This window comes from Salminus brasiliensis, chromosome 9, assembly GCF_030463535.1.
Source record: "Salminus brasiliensis chromosome 9, fSalBra1.hap2, whole genome shotgun sequence".
NCBI classification, from domain to species: domain Eukaryota; kingdom Metazoa; phylum Chordata; class Actinopteri; order Characiformes; family Bryconidae; genus Salminus; species Salminus brasiliensis.
Window position 1 is genome coordinate 121,836 of NC_132886.1, and position 19,153 is coordinate 140,988.

Genomic DNA, 19,153 nt, shown 5'->3' on the forward strand with positions numbered 1-19,153 from the left:
GTGGTCTGAATGAGCTACCTGAACACGGTGCTGTGTACACTGAAAAAACTACTAGGCCGTTCGCTGAGCAGTAACCATGGCAGCAGACAGACATTTTGTAGCATGACACTTTGAAAGATTGACAGTTCTACATGGGAGAAGTTGACCCTTCCCTTGCTTGTGACCGTCCTCTGTGGGAGGAAGGGCTGCATTTCTGGAAACTCTAACGACCAGGTGTAAGTAGTGAAGGCTAAGGGCTTTGCTCGGACATGCCCTGGATGTGGCGCTTTCATCAGGAAGCGTAGATTGGCCCAGGAAAGCTGCACCCACCCGGCCGGCGGTGAAGCCGTATTAAAGACAGACAGGCGGAGTTCAGTGAGGGGTTTATTGCAGTGTGTGAATCGGTACAGGGTTACTGGAGTTGGTGTCTGTTATGAAACATGATGACAGAACTGATCATTACACTCCACTGTTCACGGCGTGGTTCTCAGTAGCACCTTTAGGCTAAACATTGACACAGCTACTTTATTAGCGCTGCTAACCTACGTCACCTTCTAACACGCGCAAAGCCGTGGTTTAGGAACTGGAGATGGAGTCGGAGAACACTGCTTTCAAGGGGAACGCTTCAACCAGAAAGCTGCTATATTTACGCTTACTATCGTTTATGTTTGAGGCGAACGGCTCTGGGATGACCTCTCAGTGGCGAACCTCTTGGCGAGCGTCTTCCTCGTCCTCCAGCTCGTCTTCCTCATACTCCCCCATTTCGTCGGCGGTGGCGTCCTGGTACTGCTGGTATTCGGACACCAGGTCGTTCATGTTGCTCTCGGCTTCGGTGAACTCCATCTCGTCCATGCCTTCGCCCGTGTACCAGTGCAGGAAGGCTTTGCGGCGGAACATGGCGGTAAACTGCTCCGAGATGCGGCGGAACAGCTCCTGTATGGCGGTGCTGTTGCCGATGAAGGTGGCGGACATCTTTAGGCCACGGGGCGGGATGTCGCAGACGGCTGTCTTGACGTTGTTTGGGATCCATTCCACGAAGTAGCTGCTGTTTTTGTTCTGAACACTCAGCATCTGCTCGTCCACCTCCTTCATCGACATGCGGCCTCGGAAGATGGCCGCCACGGTGAGGTAGCGGCCGTGGCGCGGGTCACAGGCAGCCATCATGTTCTTGGCATCGAACATCTGCTGTGTCAACTCTGGCACCGAGAGTGCGCGGTACTGCTGGCTCCCCCTGCTGGTCAGAGGGGCAAAGCCGGGCATGAAGAAGTGTAGACGAGGGAAAGGCACCATGTTGACGGCCAGTTTACGCAGGTCTGCGTTGAGTTGCCCTGGGAACCGCAGGCAGGTGGTGACGCCGCTCATGGTGGCAGAGACGAGGTGGTTGAGGTCTCCGTATGTTGGCGTGGTCAGCTTGAGCGTGCGGAAGCAGATGTCGTAGAGCGCCTCATTGTCGATGCTGAAGGTTTCGTCCGTGTTCTCCACCAACTGGTGGACGGACAGTGTGGCATTGTAGGGCTCCACCACCGTGTCGGACACTTTGGGCGAGGGCATGACGCTGAAGGTGTTCATGATGCGATCCGGGTATTCCTCGCGGATCTTGCTGATCAGCAGGGTGCCCATTCCTGAGCCGGTGCCACCGCCCAGTGAGTGAGTCAGCTGGAAGCCCTGCAGACAGTCACAGTTCTCCGACTCCTTCCGTACCACGTCCAGCACGGAGTCCACCAGCTCTGCCCCCTCGGTGTAGTGACCTTTAGCCCAGTTGTTCCCAGCCCCGCTCTGACCTAAAACAACCCATGAAATGACAATTTAGCCAAGTACAACTGTCTCTACTGTCCAGAGAAGAAGACTTTCTACTAGATTTTGGAGGAACATTGCTGTGAGGATTTGATTGCATTCAGTAACAAGAGCATTAGTGAGGTCAGGATGTCGGATGATGTTCACCACCCCACCTCATCATTCTCATGCTGGGGGGGCTTTATACCCCTCTAGCCCACGCCTGGCATTATTAGGCAGCATGGAGCCAATAGGGTCATGATGTTGATCTGCTGCAGAGAGTCCTATTCTATTGACAGTACTTCTTCTCTACAGGGACTAGACCGGCTGTGTGTGCATTTGCACATCTGTGTCAGCAATGGGTGCAGCTTAAAGTAGCTGAATGCATTCATTTTTATGGGGTGTCCACAAACATTTGGACACAGTGTCTTTAAACTAACTGGTTCAAACTATGTGCTACATTAGCCCCACCCCTCTGGTGTAGAACTGTTATCTGGTCGACTATGAGGTGGGAGTGAGTGTGTGTGTGTGTGTGTGTGTGTGTGTGTGAGTGTGTTCGCTCTGCTCCTGACTGCAGCACTGCTGACTCCCCTGCTAACAGCCCTGTGCTGAAATTAGCTGAGTCACTGCCTCACTCTCAGAGCCTCCATGTCTAATGCAGTCACAGCTCCAACCTGCCGTCTGCAGTCCTGCCCAGCCCAGATCTGCCCCAAGATTCCCAACAATAATCAGAAAGTTCCAGAGTGCCAAAACCCGAGAGGTTAAGACAAGGTCACAAGATCCCAAATCCAAACTCCTGGACTGGGAGAGGTCAGAAACCTACCGAATACAAAGTTATCCGGCCTGAAGATTTGCCCAAACGGACCAGAACGGACGGAGTCCATGGTACCGGGCTCCAGGTCCACCAGGATGGCCCGGGGGACAAACTTGCTCCCTGTAAGAGAAGAAAGGGGTCAGGGGGATGTTCTGGATGTCAGACGTAACTGATCTGCTGGAGCTGATCCTGGGCTGGATTTCTAGTTTCTGGACCAAAGGTCGATGCTACAGTTTGACATCAGGGTCAAAAACAGCTTCATCCGTCTCCCTCCCTCTGAACCTGCAGGTGCAGCAGCTCAGAGAGCAGAGAGAGGGACGAGGGTATTCAAAAGACTCGTACAACTGCTGAGAAATCCTGGGTAGTGACCCCCTAGAGGTCCACTCAGGTTCCCAGTGCGTCTCCAACACTGACCTGTAGCTTCATTGTAGTAAACGTTGATTCTCTCCAGCTGCAGCTCGCTCTCCCCCTGATAGCTGCCGGTGGCGTCGATGCCATGCTCATCACTGATCACCTCCCAGAACTGCTCAGCAGAGAAACACAGGACAGTCCGTTCAGTTCAGGCCCTCCTGCAGCTCCGCCATGGCACACCAGCACTGACCACTTTATTAGAACCTGACAGTGGCCGGCAGGGCGGAGCTACACGAGAGGGGTTTCGGGTATATAGGCGACAGCTAGTCAGTGTAGGGCACGAGCAGGTCCATCTGCCTGGACGGTCCTGCGCACACACACTGCAGCCCCTCCCCCACTGCACCTCTTCAGCAGCTCTGAACCAGAACAACTGAACTGACCCACGCTGTAAAGGCGCGCGCGCGCGCACGAGTGTGTGTGTGTGTGTGTGTGTGTGTGTGTGTACCTTGGCTCCAATCTGGTTGCCGCACTGTCCGGCCTGGATGTGGACGATCTCGCGCATGGTGCTCAGCTGCCTCTCAGGCTCTCACGCTGCTGCGGCAGATGATGGAGTGTGTGCTCGCGCTGCTGCAGGGTGTAAGGTCCTCGCGCTGCTGCAGGGTGAGGTGCTCTCGCGCTGCTGATGGTGGGGAGTGTGTGCATGTGCTCTGCTCCGGTGCAGGGGGGCAGTGAGGACGAATGTGATTGGACTGCATCACACTCACCTGCAGCCTGACAGCCAATCTGGAGAGAGGGCGATGATGCAGTCACGCGCTGCAGAGGCGCAGTGCTGACCCAGCTGAACACACACACACACACACTCCTACACTCATACACCCCACACAAGATCTTCAAACAGCACGAAATGAAATCTGAAGACCTAAGATCTGCTTCTGCTTTTGATTTGTTTGTTCTTAGAGGGAAAGGGAAAGAGCACTGTGCAAAAGTTTGAGCACCCCAGGAAGATCTCAGCTTATTGTTTATGAACTATTTTAATAATAAAATAGAAAACATTAGAAAACAAATCCAACCCTCCTTATTAAATCAGACATGGCCGTCACCTGATGGAGCTGCTTTAGAACAGAACTTGGTTGTAGAACAAAAGCTGGAAGTCTTCTGCCCACTTCCACAGCCTGAACTAGAACTAATGATTTCCTCAGATAATTCTACAACCTGTCCACTCGACCCAATTCCCTCTAAATTGCTAAAAGAAATTCGCCCAATTATAATCGGACCTCTTTTAACAATAGTAAACTCTTCCCTTAGCTTAGAGCATGTTCCCCAAACCCTTAAATTAGCAGTTATAAAACCTTTAATCAAGAAACCAGATCTTGATCCTAGTGTATCGTCTAATTATAGACCCATCTCCAACCTCACTTTCACAGCCCTTCAGACCCAATCACAGCACAAAGACGGTCCTTCAGACCCAATCACAGCACAGAGACGGCCCTTCAGACCCAATCACAGCACAGAGACAGCCCTTCAGACCCAATCACAGCACAGAGACAGCCCTTCAGACCCAATCACAGCACAGAGACAGCCCTTCAGACCCAATCACAGCACAGAGACAGTCCTTCAGACCCAATCACAACACAGAGACAGTCCCTTCAGACCCAATCACAGCACAGAGACAGCCCTTCAGACCCAATCACAGCCCAGAGACAGCCCTTCAGACCCAATCACAGCACAGAGACAGCCCTTCAGACCCAATCACAACACAGAGACAGCCCTTCAGACCCAATCACAACACAGAGACAGCCCTTCAGACCCAATCACAGCACAGAGACAGTCCTTCAGACCCAATCACAGCCCAGAGACAGTCCTTCAGACCCAATCACAGCACAGAGACAGCCCTAGTGAAGCCCTTCCTGCCTCTGATCAAGGCTATGTATCTTTATTAGCTCTACTAGATCTCAGTGCAGCCTCTGATACAGTAGATCACACTATTCTACTAGAAAGATTAGAGAACATGGTTGGAATCACAGGAACAGTTCTATAGTGATTCAGATCATATCTAACTGAACACTATCAGATCATAAAGATAAAAGATCTATCTTCAAATTACACAGAAGTAAGATATGGAGTTCCTCAAGGCTCAATTTTAAGACCGTTATTATTTACATTATACATGTTAGCACTGGGCTCAGTTATAAGCAGACAGGGTGTTAATTTCCACTGTTCTACAGATGACACACAGCTCTATATATCAGCCAAACCTGATGATAAATTTAGATTACAGAAAATGGAGGACTGTGTAAAGGATATAAAACTCTGGATGTCACATAACTCCCTTCTCCTCAACAGTGACAAAACCCAGCTTCTCCTTTTAGGTCCAAAAGACTCTAGAAATAAACTCTCAGACTTAATGTTAGACTTGGCTGATGCTTCCATTATTCCTGGTTTAGCAGCTAAAAATCTGGGCGTCACATTCGACTCAGATTTATCATTTGAGCAACATCTAGCCAATATTAGTAGAACAGCCTTCATGCAGCTTAGGAACATCTCCAAACTAAGAGACTCCTTATCACTACAAGATGAAGAAAAGCTAGTACATGCTTTTATTACCTCAGGGCTAGATTACTGTAATGCGTTACTGTCAGGTTGTTCCAGCAGGAACCTCAATAAACTTCAGCTTCAGCCTTTTCTTATAAAAGACTCCCGTGTCTGTGTTACCTTCTGGCTCTCTCCTTTTAATTAGACTGTTATAGTCAGACCTGCCGGAGTCGTCAGACACACTCTGATACTGATCAACATTCTCTGATCTCTATAAAATCCTCTCAGAACTAACTCTGTCTCTTTACCTTCTCCCAGTAAATGACCATCCACGCATTCAGCCTGACCTGCTGGAAGACTGACCGCTGAGGTCCCCTCTACCTGCGTCAGACCAGCTGCCATCTACCAGTCCGACCAGCAGGCCCCAGCCCCCCCACCACCACCCATACCAGACCAGCTGCACACCCTCCTACCACTGCTACCTGTCTGATGACCATGTTAAACCTAAATGGACTCTTAACTATCTGCACTATTAATATCACCACTATTACCCATCATTCCTCTCATCACTCTGACCATCACTGCCATGACTATGTTAAGTTCTTGCACACCATGATTATTATATTATGATTATGATCAGAACAGTTCAGCAGTTTAGATGGTTTGGTAACTTCTATCAATAATGTTTAAATAGTTCTGATCAGAGGAGGACGGGTCGGGTCCCCTGTGAGGTTCTCCTGCACGGTGGTCTCTGGCTGCTCACTGAGGGTCTTAGATTTTTTGTCTTTTACTAATTACTGATTACTGCTTTGTAAAAACAACAGTTATAAAAAAGTTACACAAATCAATGATGATGATGTGATGCTCGTCCCAACAATCAGCAGCTCTCTTCTCCCCTGAACATTAACCCACGACACAACAGTGGCAGGGATATCACCCTTAGACACAAGAAATAACAGAATAAGAAGAACTGGACGGAAGGACTGAGATCATGGAGAGCTGTGGCTAATGTGAGAGCAGGGGGTGAGTTGTGGGAGTGGGAGTGAGTGTTAATGTGAAAGTCCATGCAGGTTATACAGTCATATGCACAGCTCTGCAGAACACAAAGCAAAGGAATCAATGTGAGGATCCAGAGCAGGACAGCATTGCAGCCGGCAGCAGAGTGGTGGAGAGCTGGACCGGGCAGTACCAGCACAGAACACTCGGAACCGGAAATCTCGATACACAAGAAAGAGAAAACTGAAAGGAAGGAAAAGGGCTTAGGAGAATTACAGAGCGGGAGAGCCTGGACCAGAGATCAGAATCAGATTTAGTGAAGTATGTTCACACACACAAGGAATTAGTTTCCGGCTGTTAGCGTGTCTGTAGTGTTAACAGTGTACAGCTACTCTACATATCATTTACAGACAGTACTCAACACACAGAGAACAGTTCAATATAGTGTAAACACACAGTGAACACGTGAGAGATGACTGGAGTCTCATCTGCAAACTTCAGGAGTTTCACAGACGGGTCATTAGCAGTGCAGTCATTGGTGTAGAGAGAGAAGAGCAGTGGGGAGACAACACATCCTTGAGGAGCCCCAATGTTGACTGTCTGTGTGCAGGACAGGACTTTCCCCAACTGGAAGCTGGTGATCCACTGACACAAGGCAGGTGAAACAGTGAGCTGGGAGAGTTTAGAGGACAGAAGCTGAAGTCAAGAAGCAGAACTCTTGCATATGTCCCTGGGCAGTCAAGATGTTGCAGGACGTAATGCCCGTAACCCATGTTGACTGCATCATCTACTGACCTGTTTACCCGATATGCTGTAGGTGGTCCAGCAGGTGTCCTGTGACATCTTTCAGGTGGGACAACATCAGATGTTCAAAGGACTTCATGAGCACAGATGTTAGAGCGACAGGCCTGTAGTCACTCAGTCCTGTGATGGAGGATTTCTTGGGGACTGGGATGATGGTGGAGCGTTTGAAGCTCCAGTGATGTGTCGAAAATGTTTGTGAAGATTGGAGCCAGTTGTTCAGATCAGACAGGCAGCAGCACCCAACCACAAACAGACCCTCACCAGCAGACAAAAAATCAGCCCTGGCACTTTGGATCAGACCAGCCCACCACATTCGATAACACACAGCTTTCTGGTCTTTTCTGTCTCTTAAACGTGTTTACCAACTGTGCAAATCCCTAAAACCACGTACCTTAAGCCATGCAATGAGTTAACGGGAATCAGTGAGAGTGGACACATTAAATACCTCCAAAAAGTGTCATTTATTAACATTTATTAACATTTATTAACTCTCTCTCTAACACTCTCCTCCAGGGATGAATAGAGACTGTGGGAGAGGTCTGGGTTTTTTACAGAAGGATGCAGTCAGGCGCAGAATGATTGGATTGTCTGATTAACAGACACACAGCTGTCTTTAGTCACCTGGGCTACATAAACTGCCTCAAACACGTTGTTCCAGGCCTAAAAAGTAGCTCAGCCTAGGCCAATGAAAAGCCTAATAATGAACTGAGGAAGCTGCCGCTGACTGACTGCTTTTGTTGGTGAATGCTGGATTTAAAGTGTTTAAGACTGTTTAGTTCAAGACTGAAGCTCCTCGGTACACAGCCTAAGAGTTCTGAAAGCGGTCCAGCTTACCGCAGGTTCTACTACATGTTCCTGTCCACTGTGAATGCCACTGCCAGAACCGCCACCACCACTGTCATCAGCCACGGGAGCTGAAGAAGGCCCTGTGGGGGTTACCATGTCTGTAATTTGGGCACATTTGACAGCGTTTGCAGTTTCTCTCCATCTCAGAAGATCCCAACAGAAAACGATATGTTCATCCTCCATCGCCCTGCACAGCGGCGCACAGCTGTGAGGAGTGAGGAGGTGTTCCATGATCTGATTGGGCCACAGACCAACGCGAAAGTGGTTTAACAATGTGATTGGGCCAGCACAGTGGCAATCGGGCCGCTGTCCTATTGGCTTTATGGGCCGGTCAGACCAATATAGAAATAAAAAAGGGTAATTTGGGAAAATCCGGTATGCCAGGTGGCCAGTCCATCCCGGTGCAGCTGTGGAGTCACTGGGAATATTGAGTGTGGAGTGTGGAGCTATAATAAAACACTGACTTTGAATGTAAACAGAGAAACAGTGGATCAGTAGATCAGTGGATCAGTAGATCGGTGGATCAGTAGATCTGACCCTGCTCCTGAAACTCACAGACTTCGAGTCCAACACTAATTTAACCATCTTAAAAATAAAAACGCTGCAAAAGGTTCTTTGAGGGATGTCATAGAAGAACATCTTTGGGTTCCCTGAAGAAGCAGTTCTGTAACAGAGATTACATCAAGCAAAGGTTCTTCACACTTATACATTTCGGTTCTTCGGGGAACCAAAAGCCTTAGAAGCCCTTGAAACCTGTAGGAAGGTAGATCTTTGGAGGGTTGGAGACCACTGTTATTATATTATTTACAGTTAGGAGTCTAACCCAAGGACTCTTATTGGTGTACAGTGGTGGACATCCTGGGAATTTAACCCCGGTCTGCAACAGGGGAGGATGGATATGTGGCAGTGGTCAGAGCACTGGGTTATTGATAACAAGGTTGTAGGTTTGTGTTGTGGTATTCTTGGAAGGACTTCTTCTTGAAAGGAGACTCGTGATGAAACATTTTATTCCAATCAGAAGTACAGTGTGGAGAGAGTCCGCCAATTCTCAGTGCCCCTCAGCTCTGTGTCTAGACAGAGGAACACCTCACATTTTATACTCTTCTACAGGTCATGTGTTGTTACACTATTTCCATATATAGGGTGTCACTGTCTAACTTCACGAGGGGTGTAAATCAACCGTCACATACTATATTTGTTCAGTTCATGTATGGCTTTACCAAATTAGGCCTGGGAATGGATCACGTTCTCCTTTCTCAAGTCTAACCCATGGGCTTCACCATATTATTCCTCAACTCCATACCATTCCTTCAGATCTATAAACACCCGCAGAGCCAATGTATATACACTACATTTGGTACCCAGGCTCTTAAGCAAGACTTTTAACCTTCCCTGCTCCAGGGGGCGCTGCAGCATCTCTAACTCTTTCTAAGCTGGGATGTAGAAATAGAAGCATGTTGCTGTGCTGTAAACCAGTATTAGAATAGTGAGAATATAAGCACTCACAAAAGATGGTTCTCCATCCTGGTTCTCCAGGATGGTGACTTTACAGGATGCTCTTATTCCTCTGATGTTAAAATGTGTCTCTTGCTATCGTTATTAACGAGAATCAGGACAGATAAGCTGAGCGGTAGTGAAGGTGAAGCTGGACATTCAGATCCTGCTGACATATATATATATACATATATACATATATATAGCAGTAATTATTTCACCTTTTGATAACATTGAAAACATTAGCCAGTCCTGAACCACGGCAGTGAGTGTTGATGAACGGTGCACCAGCTTTAAAGCACACTTGGAGTATTTCCATCTGGTTACTGACAAGAACCTTGTTAGCATTATTAGCTCCTCAAAGTCATCCTAGTGTACTAGATCCTGTTCCAACACAGCTGTTTAAACAGGTTCTTGCCTGGGGTTAAAGAACCAGTACTGGCCATAGTTCACTCCTCCCTCAGCATTGGCTACAAACCTAAATCCCTTAAATTAGCAATTATCAAGCCTCAAAAACGAACCTCGACCCCAATCAAATCAAACCTCATTTATTCCTATAAGCTTTTTACAACTGTTATTGTCATAAATCAGCTTTATCACATAATCACAATCACCACAAGAAACAAGGAACACCTGCAGGGATGAACGACGCAAGACCGAGCAGGACCGAGCAGGACAGAGCAGGACAGAGCAGGGCAGAGCAGGACAGAGCAGGACAGAGCAGGACAGAGCAGGGCAGAGCAGGACAGAGCAGGACAGAGCAGGACAGGAATGAAAACGAGGGGATAACAAAAACACGAAGCAGCGATTCAGGTTGCGAAGACAGGGCACGTAAACAAGACAGCCACGGGTTACAAGAGCCAGCGAGGGCAGGATACAAGGAGCAGACCATGGCCCACACTGCCACAGAGGCTGGAACAGGGCTCATTCACTGAGAGTTCACAGGCACATCAAGCCCCAGTGCCAGGAGTAGTGAATGAGCGGGATGAGGGGAAGTGGACCTCTGCACGAATGAGCAGCCGACTTCATTAGAGAACCCCACAGCCGACAGGGCACAGTGACCTCAGCGTCATGTGCTCACAGCTGCTCCCGTCTTATTTTACTGGTCAGTACTTTTTTTTTTGACATTATACAGCTGTGTCACTAATAAAAAGGGCTGTCTGGGTACTTTTGGACACAGTGTACTCTACAGTGACCCCTACTGGTCCTTACCTAATCATGATCACCAACTTCATGGACTAGTGGGTAGCCGGCAGCCCTGGTGCTCTTGTGTTCTCTGAAGAACAGAACGCCACTGTTGCTTACAAGAAGAGTCAGACAGCAGCACAGATCCCATCAGCTTTATTAGTTACACACAGATATGCAGATGATTAGTTTTCACTTGCTCCACAACGGCTGCAGCTGAAGCTGCAGAACACACACCTGTGCAGGTATCAGTACCCAGCTGAGTGAGAAACGTCATGAACGCTGAGCTGCTAGTCTTCTTCAGCTGGACTTCTGCTGGTCCAGGGGCATCTGCCAGCACCGCCCACCTCCGAATAACAGTCAGGGACCACCATCAGCGACTGCTTTGTCCTCCACACCTCCAGCACCGTGCTGCTCCTACAGCAGGTCAGCCGTGGCTTGAAATGGTCTGACCGTTTGGTAATCACTTGCTGATCTGCAGTCACTGAAGCCACATCACTTCAGCTGATCATTAGAATTATTACCATAGCATCCAGCTAACGTCTGTTAGTCTGAGAAACACTCTCACATTTCAACATGTGGAACAAAACTGGGATCAGATAAATATTGATTATTGCTTCCTCAGCAGACGCAGACACAACTCCTCCTTCCAGTCCCGACCAAGGCGACGATGTGCAGCTCCACGGATGAGAGATGACTCGCTGTGTTTCACAATATCGTACTCGCTACTGACACTCATATCAGTTCACATTTCATGTGTTCACAAGTTCACATTACTCGTTTATGTTTACATGCTTTGTTGTCATGGTGATAAAAATGCCACTTACATTCGCACAGAGACGACACACTCTGAAATCCAGCTGTCTAGCATTTGACCTTTAAACTACAACAATAAACTACAGTCACCCTCGCTGCCCCACCCGGCACCCAGCGCACCAGAGTTGCCCTCGCTTCTACAGAACAGTGTGTTCATGAACAATGGGGCTCACAGGTTTACACCAAAACCACCTGCAGACATCCATGACTGGGACTTAGGGTCTAAGGGTTAGGAGTTAGGACTTGTGTGAGAGGGGTAAGCTTTGAGAGTTTTAAGAGTGAGGGTTCAGGGTTTGAGGAACAACTTAGTGTCTGACATGTCGGGGAAATTCTCTTTTAGTTAACAAAGCACTCTTTAATTCAGCTAAACCAAACGTCCTGTGAATATAGATACTTATGGTCCAGATCCGATTTTTCTGAATTTCTCCATAAATCACTGAATAAATTGTAACTGTAAGATTCTGAGAAAGGAAGCTGCTCTTGGCACTCTTCATGTTTGACCATGATGGGCTTTACTGGTCACTTGAAGGAAGGCAGTTTTACTAAAGATTCAGCAGACCGGAGTAACAAGACTAACCATCTGCAGGAAATTCCAGTAATGCCCAGGTGGTCTGCGAATGAGAATCAGACACTGAAGCTGCTGACCGCAGCGATGTACTGGCACTGGAGAAGGATGTGTTGAAGGTTTTGTTCCTCGGAGCACAAGCATGCTTCCCTTTTGTTAGCGAATCCCTTTCTAGCGTTGGTGACACTCTCTGGCCTGCGCAAGTGGCTCTTGGGGTCATATTAGGCCCCCAGCGCTAAGCTGCCCTCCTGGGCAAAGCACCAGCCCTGTTGGCCATCACGAAGATGCCACCTCATTGGCAGTGCTGCTGCTGCTCGCAGTGAAGTCCGCAGCTGGAGACAGACCAGAGTCTATTGGTGAGGAAACTGTGAAGTCCAATGTTAAGGGGTCTCCAGCAGGGGGCACTGCTGAAACTTCAGGTGAAATGGCAGAACCCACCGGCGAAGGGGACTGGGTATCTAAAGGGGTGGGGTCTAATAAGGTGGGTGATAACAGGACAGCATCAGAATCTATGGGTGAGGAAGAGGATGGAGGTGGAACAGAGTGAAGAACATGCAGAGATGAAGGAGCAGAATGAAGTGAGTCTAGATCGTTAAGTAAGTGTACAGGTGAGTCTGTAGGAGGGGGCGGGGCTACACTGTTTAAAACATTAGCCACGGGTGGGGGTGGGGGTGGAGGTGCAGGGAGCTCTGCAGCATGTGAGCCCAAAGCACCACCTGCTGGAACGTCCACAGAGTCTGAGGGAAGAAGCCCATCAGTGTGACTCATGTCAGGTAGGGCGGAGTCTCTTACAGCGCTGTTCACAATACTGTCCACCTCCGGCTGTGAGGCCCTATCTGACGAGGGGGCGTGGCTACTTTGAGGGGGAGTCACAGTCCCTGTTGTATCCAAGACTAGGGGTGTGATTTCAGGGGCTTGGGAGGGAGAGTGGCCCATTGGAGGAGGTGGAGATGGGGTCTCTGCTGTAGATGGAGATGGGGTCTCAGATGCATCTGCGGTGAGGGGACTGACTGCAGATGGAGGGGTCTGGGAGAGGGTGTGAACAGACAGTAGAGAGAGCGGGGTCCCTGCAGCAGCCGCAGAGTCTTGGGGCGGGATGTTGGCGATGAGATCAGGGAGTGATTCGGCTGTGCTGGGGTGAGCGGGGCTGGCACTGAGGGGAGTGGAGGTATGTGGGACCACAGTGAGCAGAGCGCCCTCTGCTGGCTCCGCCCCTTTTCTCTGCTTCATTAGGCAGAGTGGCATCGAGTCCGGCTCCCCGTCAGGCGGCACGGACAGGTCAACGGCAGATGAGGCAGTGGACTCCATGGTGGACACGGCCGTAGCGGCGGCAGCATGCAGGGGCGTGTCCGTCACCTGCGCATACTCGCGGCTCTGGCCACTGGGCAACAGGTGGCGCTGTTCAGCGGGTTTGCGTGGGGGCAGCAGTGGCTGGCGAGTGTAACTCTCGCCGTCGGCCAGCGTTTCGGGCAGTGGCTGGTGGCGCGTCTCGGCAGCAGCAGGATGCAGATGATGCAGATCAGTGTGCAGCAGGCGAAGATCACATGGTGCAGGAAGTAGCCCTTCTGGTTATGGAGCTCCATTATAGGAGCTGTTAGCATTCCGAAACCAGCGCTCGCTAACACCAGACCCAGACCTCCGCCCCTACACACACATACACACACAGGAAGAGCGAGAGGGGTTAACCCACATCATATACAACTAGTCCTCCAATATAGGAGCCACTAGCATCCCGAAACCAGTGCTCGCAAACAGCAGACCACCAACAAGCCAGAAAGTCAGGAAGAGTCCAGATGAATTCGAGAGTGTTCAAGAGCTGTTGTGTGGAACATTTTGGCTTTAAGGCGATTGAGCGAGGTTAACGAGGTTAACGAGCCGGACCGTTGGCTTTGTTTAAAAACACTGATGTTCTCATACATAACCGTAACATCCAGGTTTTAGAGCTGAGAACAAAAAACACCCAGTTGGAGAGGGCCTTCCTGACATTTGGATATTACAGATGCTCGACAGTGCTCCGAGGCTCAAGAGCAGAGTGTGTGTATATAATTTAAATATACACTATATATCTAAATGTTTTACAGGACATATGCTCTGAATAAAACAGAAAGGCCTGCTAATCAAACCCAAGCAGATTCCTGAGAGCTGGATGCCTCTAGTTCAACCTGCAGTGCCTCACTCATCCAGCAGAGGGAGCTCTGACTTTAATACTGAGAGAATCAGAGTCACGTGTGTTTCATGCTTTAGGCTGAGATAAAAAAACAAAAACAATCAACCACTCCATGAACCCCCCCAAATCCCCCCTCCGACTGGCTCTGCATGTGGGTGGGAGCTCTCACCTGATGACAGTGGGGGTGACTTCTGCACAGAAGAAAATACTCAGGTTGCTGACAGCATGTGATGAGAACATGCCGATGATGGAGAACGCCACCGAGAAGTTGGACTTCAGAGTGTCTGATCGCTCTGAGAGAGAAAGAGAGACAGACAGAGAGAGAGCGAGAGAAAGAGAGGCAGAGAGAGACAGAGAGAGAGAGACCGAGAGAGAGAGAGACAGAGAGACAAAGAGAGACAGACAGAGAGAGAGAGAGAGAGACAGAGAGACAGGACAGAGAGAGAGAGACCGAGAGAGAGAGAGACAGAGAGACAAAGAGAGACAGACAGAGAGAGAGAGACAGAGAGAGAGAGAGAGAGAGAGACAGAGAGAGAGAGAGAGAGAGAGAGACAGACAGAGAGACAGAGAGAGACAGAGAGGGACCGAGAGAGAGAGAGAGACAGAGACAGACAGAGAGAGAGACAGACAGAGAGAGAGAGAGACAGAGAGAGAGAGACAGAGAGACAGAGAGAGACAGAGAGAGAGAGAGAGACAGAGAGAGAGAGAGAGAGAGAGACAGAGAGACAGAGAGAGAGAGAGAGAGAGAGACAGAGAGAGAGAGAGAGAGAGAGAGAGAGACAGAGAGAGAGAGAGAGAGAGAGAGAGACAGAGAGACAGAGAGAGAGAGAGAGAGAGACAGAGAGAGAGAGAGAGAGAGAGACAGAGAGACAGAGAGAGACAGAGAGAGAGAGAGAGAGAGAGATTGTTTACTGAGACGAAAGAAGCTACAAGAATCTAAACTGCTGATTACTGGTTACAGACTGGTTTCTGTGGTTCACACTGAAGTCGTGCTCTGGTGGCTGTAATACAGTAAGCATTCCTCCAGATTCCTGATGCTGGGTCAGGAGTGTACTGTAGATGTGATGGTGGGTCAGTCAGGAGTGTTACTGTAGATGTGATGCTGGGTCAGGAGTGTACTGTAGATGTGATGCTGGGTCAGGAGTGTACTGTAGATGTGATGCTGGGTCAGGAGTGTACTGTAGATGTGATGGTGGGTCAGTCAGGAGTGTACTGTAGATGTGATACTGGGTCAGGAGTGTACTGTAGATGTGATGGTGGATCAGGAGTGTACTGTAGATGTGATGCTGGGTCAGGAGTGTACTGTAGATGTGATGGTGGGTCAGGAGTGTACTGTAGATGTGATGGTGGGTCAGGAGTGTACTGTAGATGTGATGGTGGGTCAATCAGGAGTGTACTGTAGATGTGATGCTGGGTCAGGAGTGTACTGTAGATGTGATGGTGGGTCAGTCAGGAGTGTACTGTAGATGTGATGTGGGTCAGTCAGGAGTGTACTGTAGATGTGATGGTGGGTCAGGAGTGTACTGTAGATGTGATGGTCAGTCAGGAGTGTACTGTAAATGTGATGGTGGGTCAGGAGTGTACTGTAGATGTGATGCTGGGTCAGGAGTGTACTGTAGATGTGATGGTGGGTCAGGAGTGTACTGTAGATGTGATGGTGGGTCAGTCAGGAGTGTACTGTAGATGTGATGCTGGGTCAGGAGTGTACTGTAGATGTGATGGTGGGTCAGTCAGGAGTGTACTGTAGATGTGATGTGGGTCAGTCAGGAGTGTACTGTAGATGTGATGGTGGGTCAGGAGTGTACTGTAGATGTGATGGTCAGTCAGGAGTGTACTGTAAATGTGATGGTGGGTCAGGAGTGTACTGTAGATGTGATGGTGGGTCAGTCAGGAGTGTACTGTAAATGTGATGGTGGGTCAGGAGTGTACTGTAGATGTGATGGTGGGTCAGTCAGGAGTGTACTGTAAATGTGATGGTGGGTCAGGAGCGTACTGTAGATGTGATGGTGGTTCAGTCAGGAGTGTACGGTAGATGTGATGGTGGTTCAGGAGTGTACTGTAGATGTGATGGTGGTTCAGGAGTGTACTGTAAATGTGATGGTGGGTCAGTCAGGAGTGTACTGTAGATGTGATGGTGGGTCAGTCAGGAGTGTACTGTAAATGTGATGGTGGGTCAGGAGCGTACTGTAGATGTGATGGTGGTTCAGTCAGGAGTGTACTGTAGATGTGATGGTGGGTCAGGAGTGTACTGTAGATGTGATGGTGGTTCAGGAGTGTACTGTAAATGTGATGGTGGGTCAGGAGTGTACTGTAAATGTGATGGTGGGTCAGTCAGGAGTGTACTGTAGATGTGATGGTGGGTCAGTCAGGAGTGTACTGTAAATGTGATGGTGTGTCAGGAGTGTACTGTAGATTTGAGGGTGGGTCAGTCTGGCATGTACTGTAGATGTGAGTATGGGTCAGTCAGGAGTGTACTGTAGATGTGATGGTGGGTCAGGAGCGTACTGTAGATGTGATGGTGGGTCAGTCAGGAGTGTACTGTAGATGTGATGGTGGTTCAGTAGTGTACTGTAGATGTGATGGTGGGTCAGGAGTGTACTGTAGATGTGATGGTTGGTCAGTCAGGAGTGCACTGTAGATGTGATGGGGTCAGGAGTGTACTGTAGATGTGATGGTGGGGTCAGTCAGGAGTGTACTGTAGATGTGATGGGGTCAGGAGTGTACTGTAGACGTGATGGTGGGTCAGGAGTGTACTGTAGACGTGATGGTGGGTCAGGAGTGTACTGTAGATGTGATGGGGTCAGGAGAGTACTGTAGATGTGATGGTGGGTCAGGAGTGTACTGTAGATGTGATGGGGTCAGGAGAGTACTGTAGATGTGATGGTGGGTCAGGAGTGTACTGTAGATGTGATGGTGGGTCAGTCGAGTACTGTAGATGTGATGGTGGGTCAGTCAGGAGTGTACTGTAGATGTGATGGTGGGTCAGGAGTGTACTGTAGATGTGATGGTGGGTCAGGAGTGTACTGTAGATGTGATGGTGGGTCAGTCAGGAGTGTACTGTAGATGTGATGGTGGTTCAGTCAGGAGTGTACTGTAGATGTGATGGTGGGTCAGGAGTGTACTGTAGATGTGATGGTGGGTCAGGAGTGTACTGTAGATGTGATGGGGTCAGGAGAGTACTGTAGATGTGATGGTGGGTCAGTCAGGAGTGTACTGTATATGTGATGGTGGGTCAGGAGTGTACTGTAGATGTGATGGTGGTTCAGTCAGGAGTGTACTGTAGATGTGATGGTGGGTCAGGAGTGTACTGTAGATGTGATGGTGGTGAAGCTCAGTAGAATCAGTAAGGCTGAGTGGATGACTGTGTGCTGTGTCAGTGTAAAGATCGGGTTGGTGGTAGATCAAACTTCGGATCCTCTGCTGTGATTGGATACAGTCACTCTCTCAGTGATGCACACACTGTTCACTCGGTGACCTTCAGCAGACTTATGGCTGTAATGGCGGTGGGTCGGACTGGCGCTGTACTGGAGAACTGTTCTGATTAGCTCCTCCTGTGGGGGTCAGCTTCAGCCCCACTGAGGGACACTTCTGACAGAACCAGGCCAAGCTCATTAATCCTCTCAGAGTGAAAACAGGAGCTGCTCTAACACACACTCTCACTGACACACACTGTTCACTCTCGCTGACACACACACTGTTCACTCTCGCTGACACACACACTGTTCACTCTCGCTGACACACACACTGTTCACTCTCGCTGACACACACTGTTCACTCTCGCTGACACACACTGCTCACTCTCGCTGACACACACTGCTCACTCTCGCTGACACACACACTGCTCACTCTCGCTGACACTCACACACTGTTCACTCTCGCTGACACTCACACACTGTTCACTCTCGCTGACACTCACACACTGTTCACTCTCGCTGACACTCACACACTGTTCACTCTCGCTGACACTCACACACTGTTCACTCTCGCTGACACACACACTGCTCACTCTCGCTGACACACACTGCTCACTCTCGCTGACTCACACACTGTTCACTCTCACTGACACACACACTGTTCACTCTCACTGACACACACTGTTCACTCTCACTGACACTCACACACTGTTCACTCTCACTGACACTCACACACTGTTCACTCTCACTGACTCAAACACTGTTCACTCTCACTGACTCACACAATGTTCACTCTCACTGACTCACACAATGTTCACTCTCACTGACACACACACACTGTTCACTCTCACTGACACACACACACTGTTCACTCTCACTGACACTCACACACTGTTCACTCTCACTGACTCACACAATGTTCACTCTCACTGACTCACACAATGTTCACTCTCACTGACACACACACACACTGTTCACTCTGTACACAGCGTGTGTTAGAGGGTTGGTAACACAGGTAGGGGGCGGGTTATCTTATAAAGCATGGGGTTCAGGTTCCACTCATTTCAGTGTGTGTGTTTGTGTGTGTATACTTTACCTATATTGAGCTGAACACTGTATTTCCCCAAAACTGTCCATCAGGGGGCGAGAGAGAGGGAGAGGCAGAGAGAGAGAGAGAGGTCAGAATTAAATAAATATAAAATCACTTTACACACTTTACACAGGGCACAGTGTTGTCAAATACACCTACTGTTTATTTACTCAGTTTTAACATACTGGCGGTGGGCCAGGGGTGCACAAACTTTCACACACATGGCTGTATCTAGTATGTGTGTATGGTGTGTCCTCACGGTTAAGCAGGCCGAGCTGCAGCAGTGAGGCGAGAGCTGTGATGATCATGAACATAAGGAGACCCCCCA

General features: G+C 49.2%; 2 protein-coding genes across 2 annotated transcripts in view; both read right to left on the reverse strand.

Moving 5' to 3' along the window:
* Nucleotides 1-350: 350 nt before the first annotated feature.
* On the reverse strand, nucleotides 351-3,596 carry tubb2 (tubulin, beta 2A class IIa). Its single transcript, XM_072687073.1, has 4 exons — nucleotides 3,423-3,596; nucleotides 2,981-3,089; nucleotides 2,576-2,686; nucleotides 351-1,760 (listed from the first exon to the last, which is right to left on the reverse strand). The coding sequence occupies exons 1-4, from the start codon at nucleotides 3,477-3,479 to the stop codon at nucleotides 676-678; spliced, it is 1,362 nt and encodes a 453-aa protein (XP_072543174.1). The 5' UTR covers nucleotides 3,480-3,596; the 3' UTR covers nucleotides 351-675.
* Nucleotides 3,597-10,911: 7,315 nt separating this feature from the next.
* LOC140562033 (solute carrier family 22 member 23-like) overlaps nucleotides 10,912-19,153 on the reverse strand; it is a 34,837-nt gene continuing 26,595 nt past the window's right edge. Inside the window, 5 exon segments of the mRNA XM_072687395.1 lie at nucleotides 10,912-13,645; nucleotides 13,648-13,799; nucleotides 14,492-14,615; nucleotides 18,832-18,864; nucleotides 19,085-19,147. Coding sequence (XP_072543496.1) covers nucleotides 12,432-13,645; nucleotides 13,648-13,799; nucleotides 14,492-14,615; nucleotides 18,832-18,864; nucleotides 19,085-19,147 — 1,586 coding nt within the window. The 3' untranslated portion in view covers nucleotides 10,912-12,431.

What these genes read in the sequence shown, in the direction of transcription:
- tubb2 (XM_072687073.1), bottom strand. Translation starts at nt 3,479, where the DNA reads ATGCGCGAGATCGTCCACATCCAGGCCGGACAGTGCGGCAACCAGATT. An exon ending in GCAACCAGATTGGAGCCAAG is followed by an intron (nt 3,090 to 3,422) that starts GTACACACACAC and finishes TCTGCTGAGCAG; the next exon opens with TTCTGGGAGGTGATCAGTGA. An exon ending in TTACTACAATGAAGCTACAG is followed by an intron (nt 2,687 to 2,980) that starts GTCAGTGTTGGA and finishes CTTCTCTTACAG; the next exon opens with GGAGCAAGTTTGTCCCCCGG.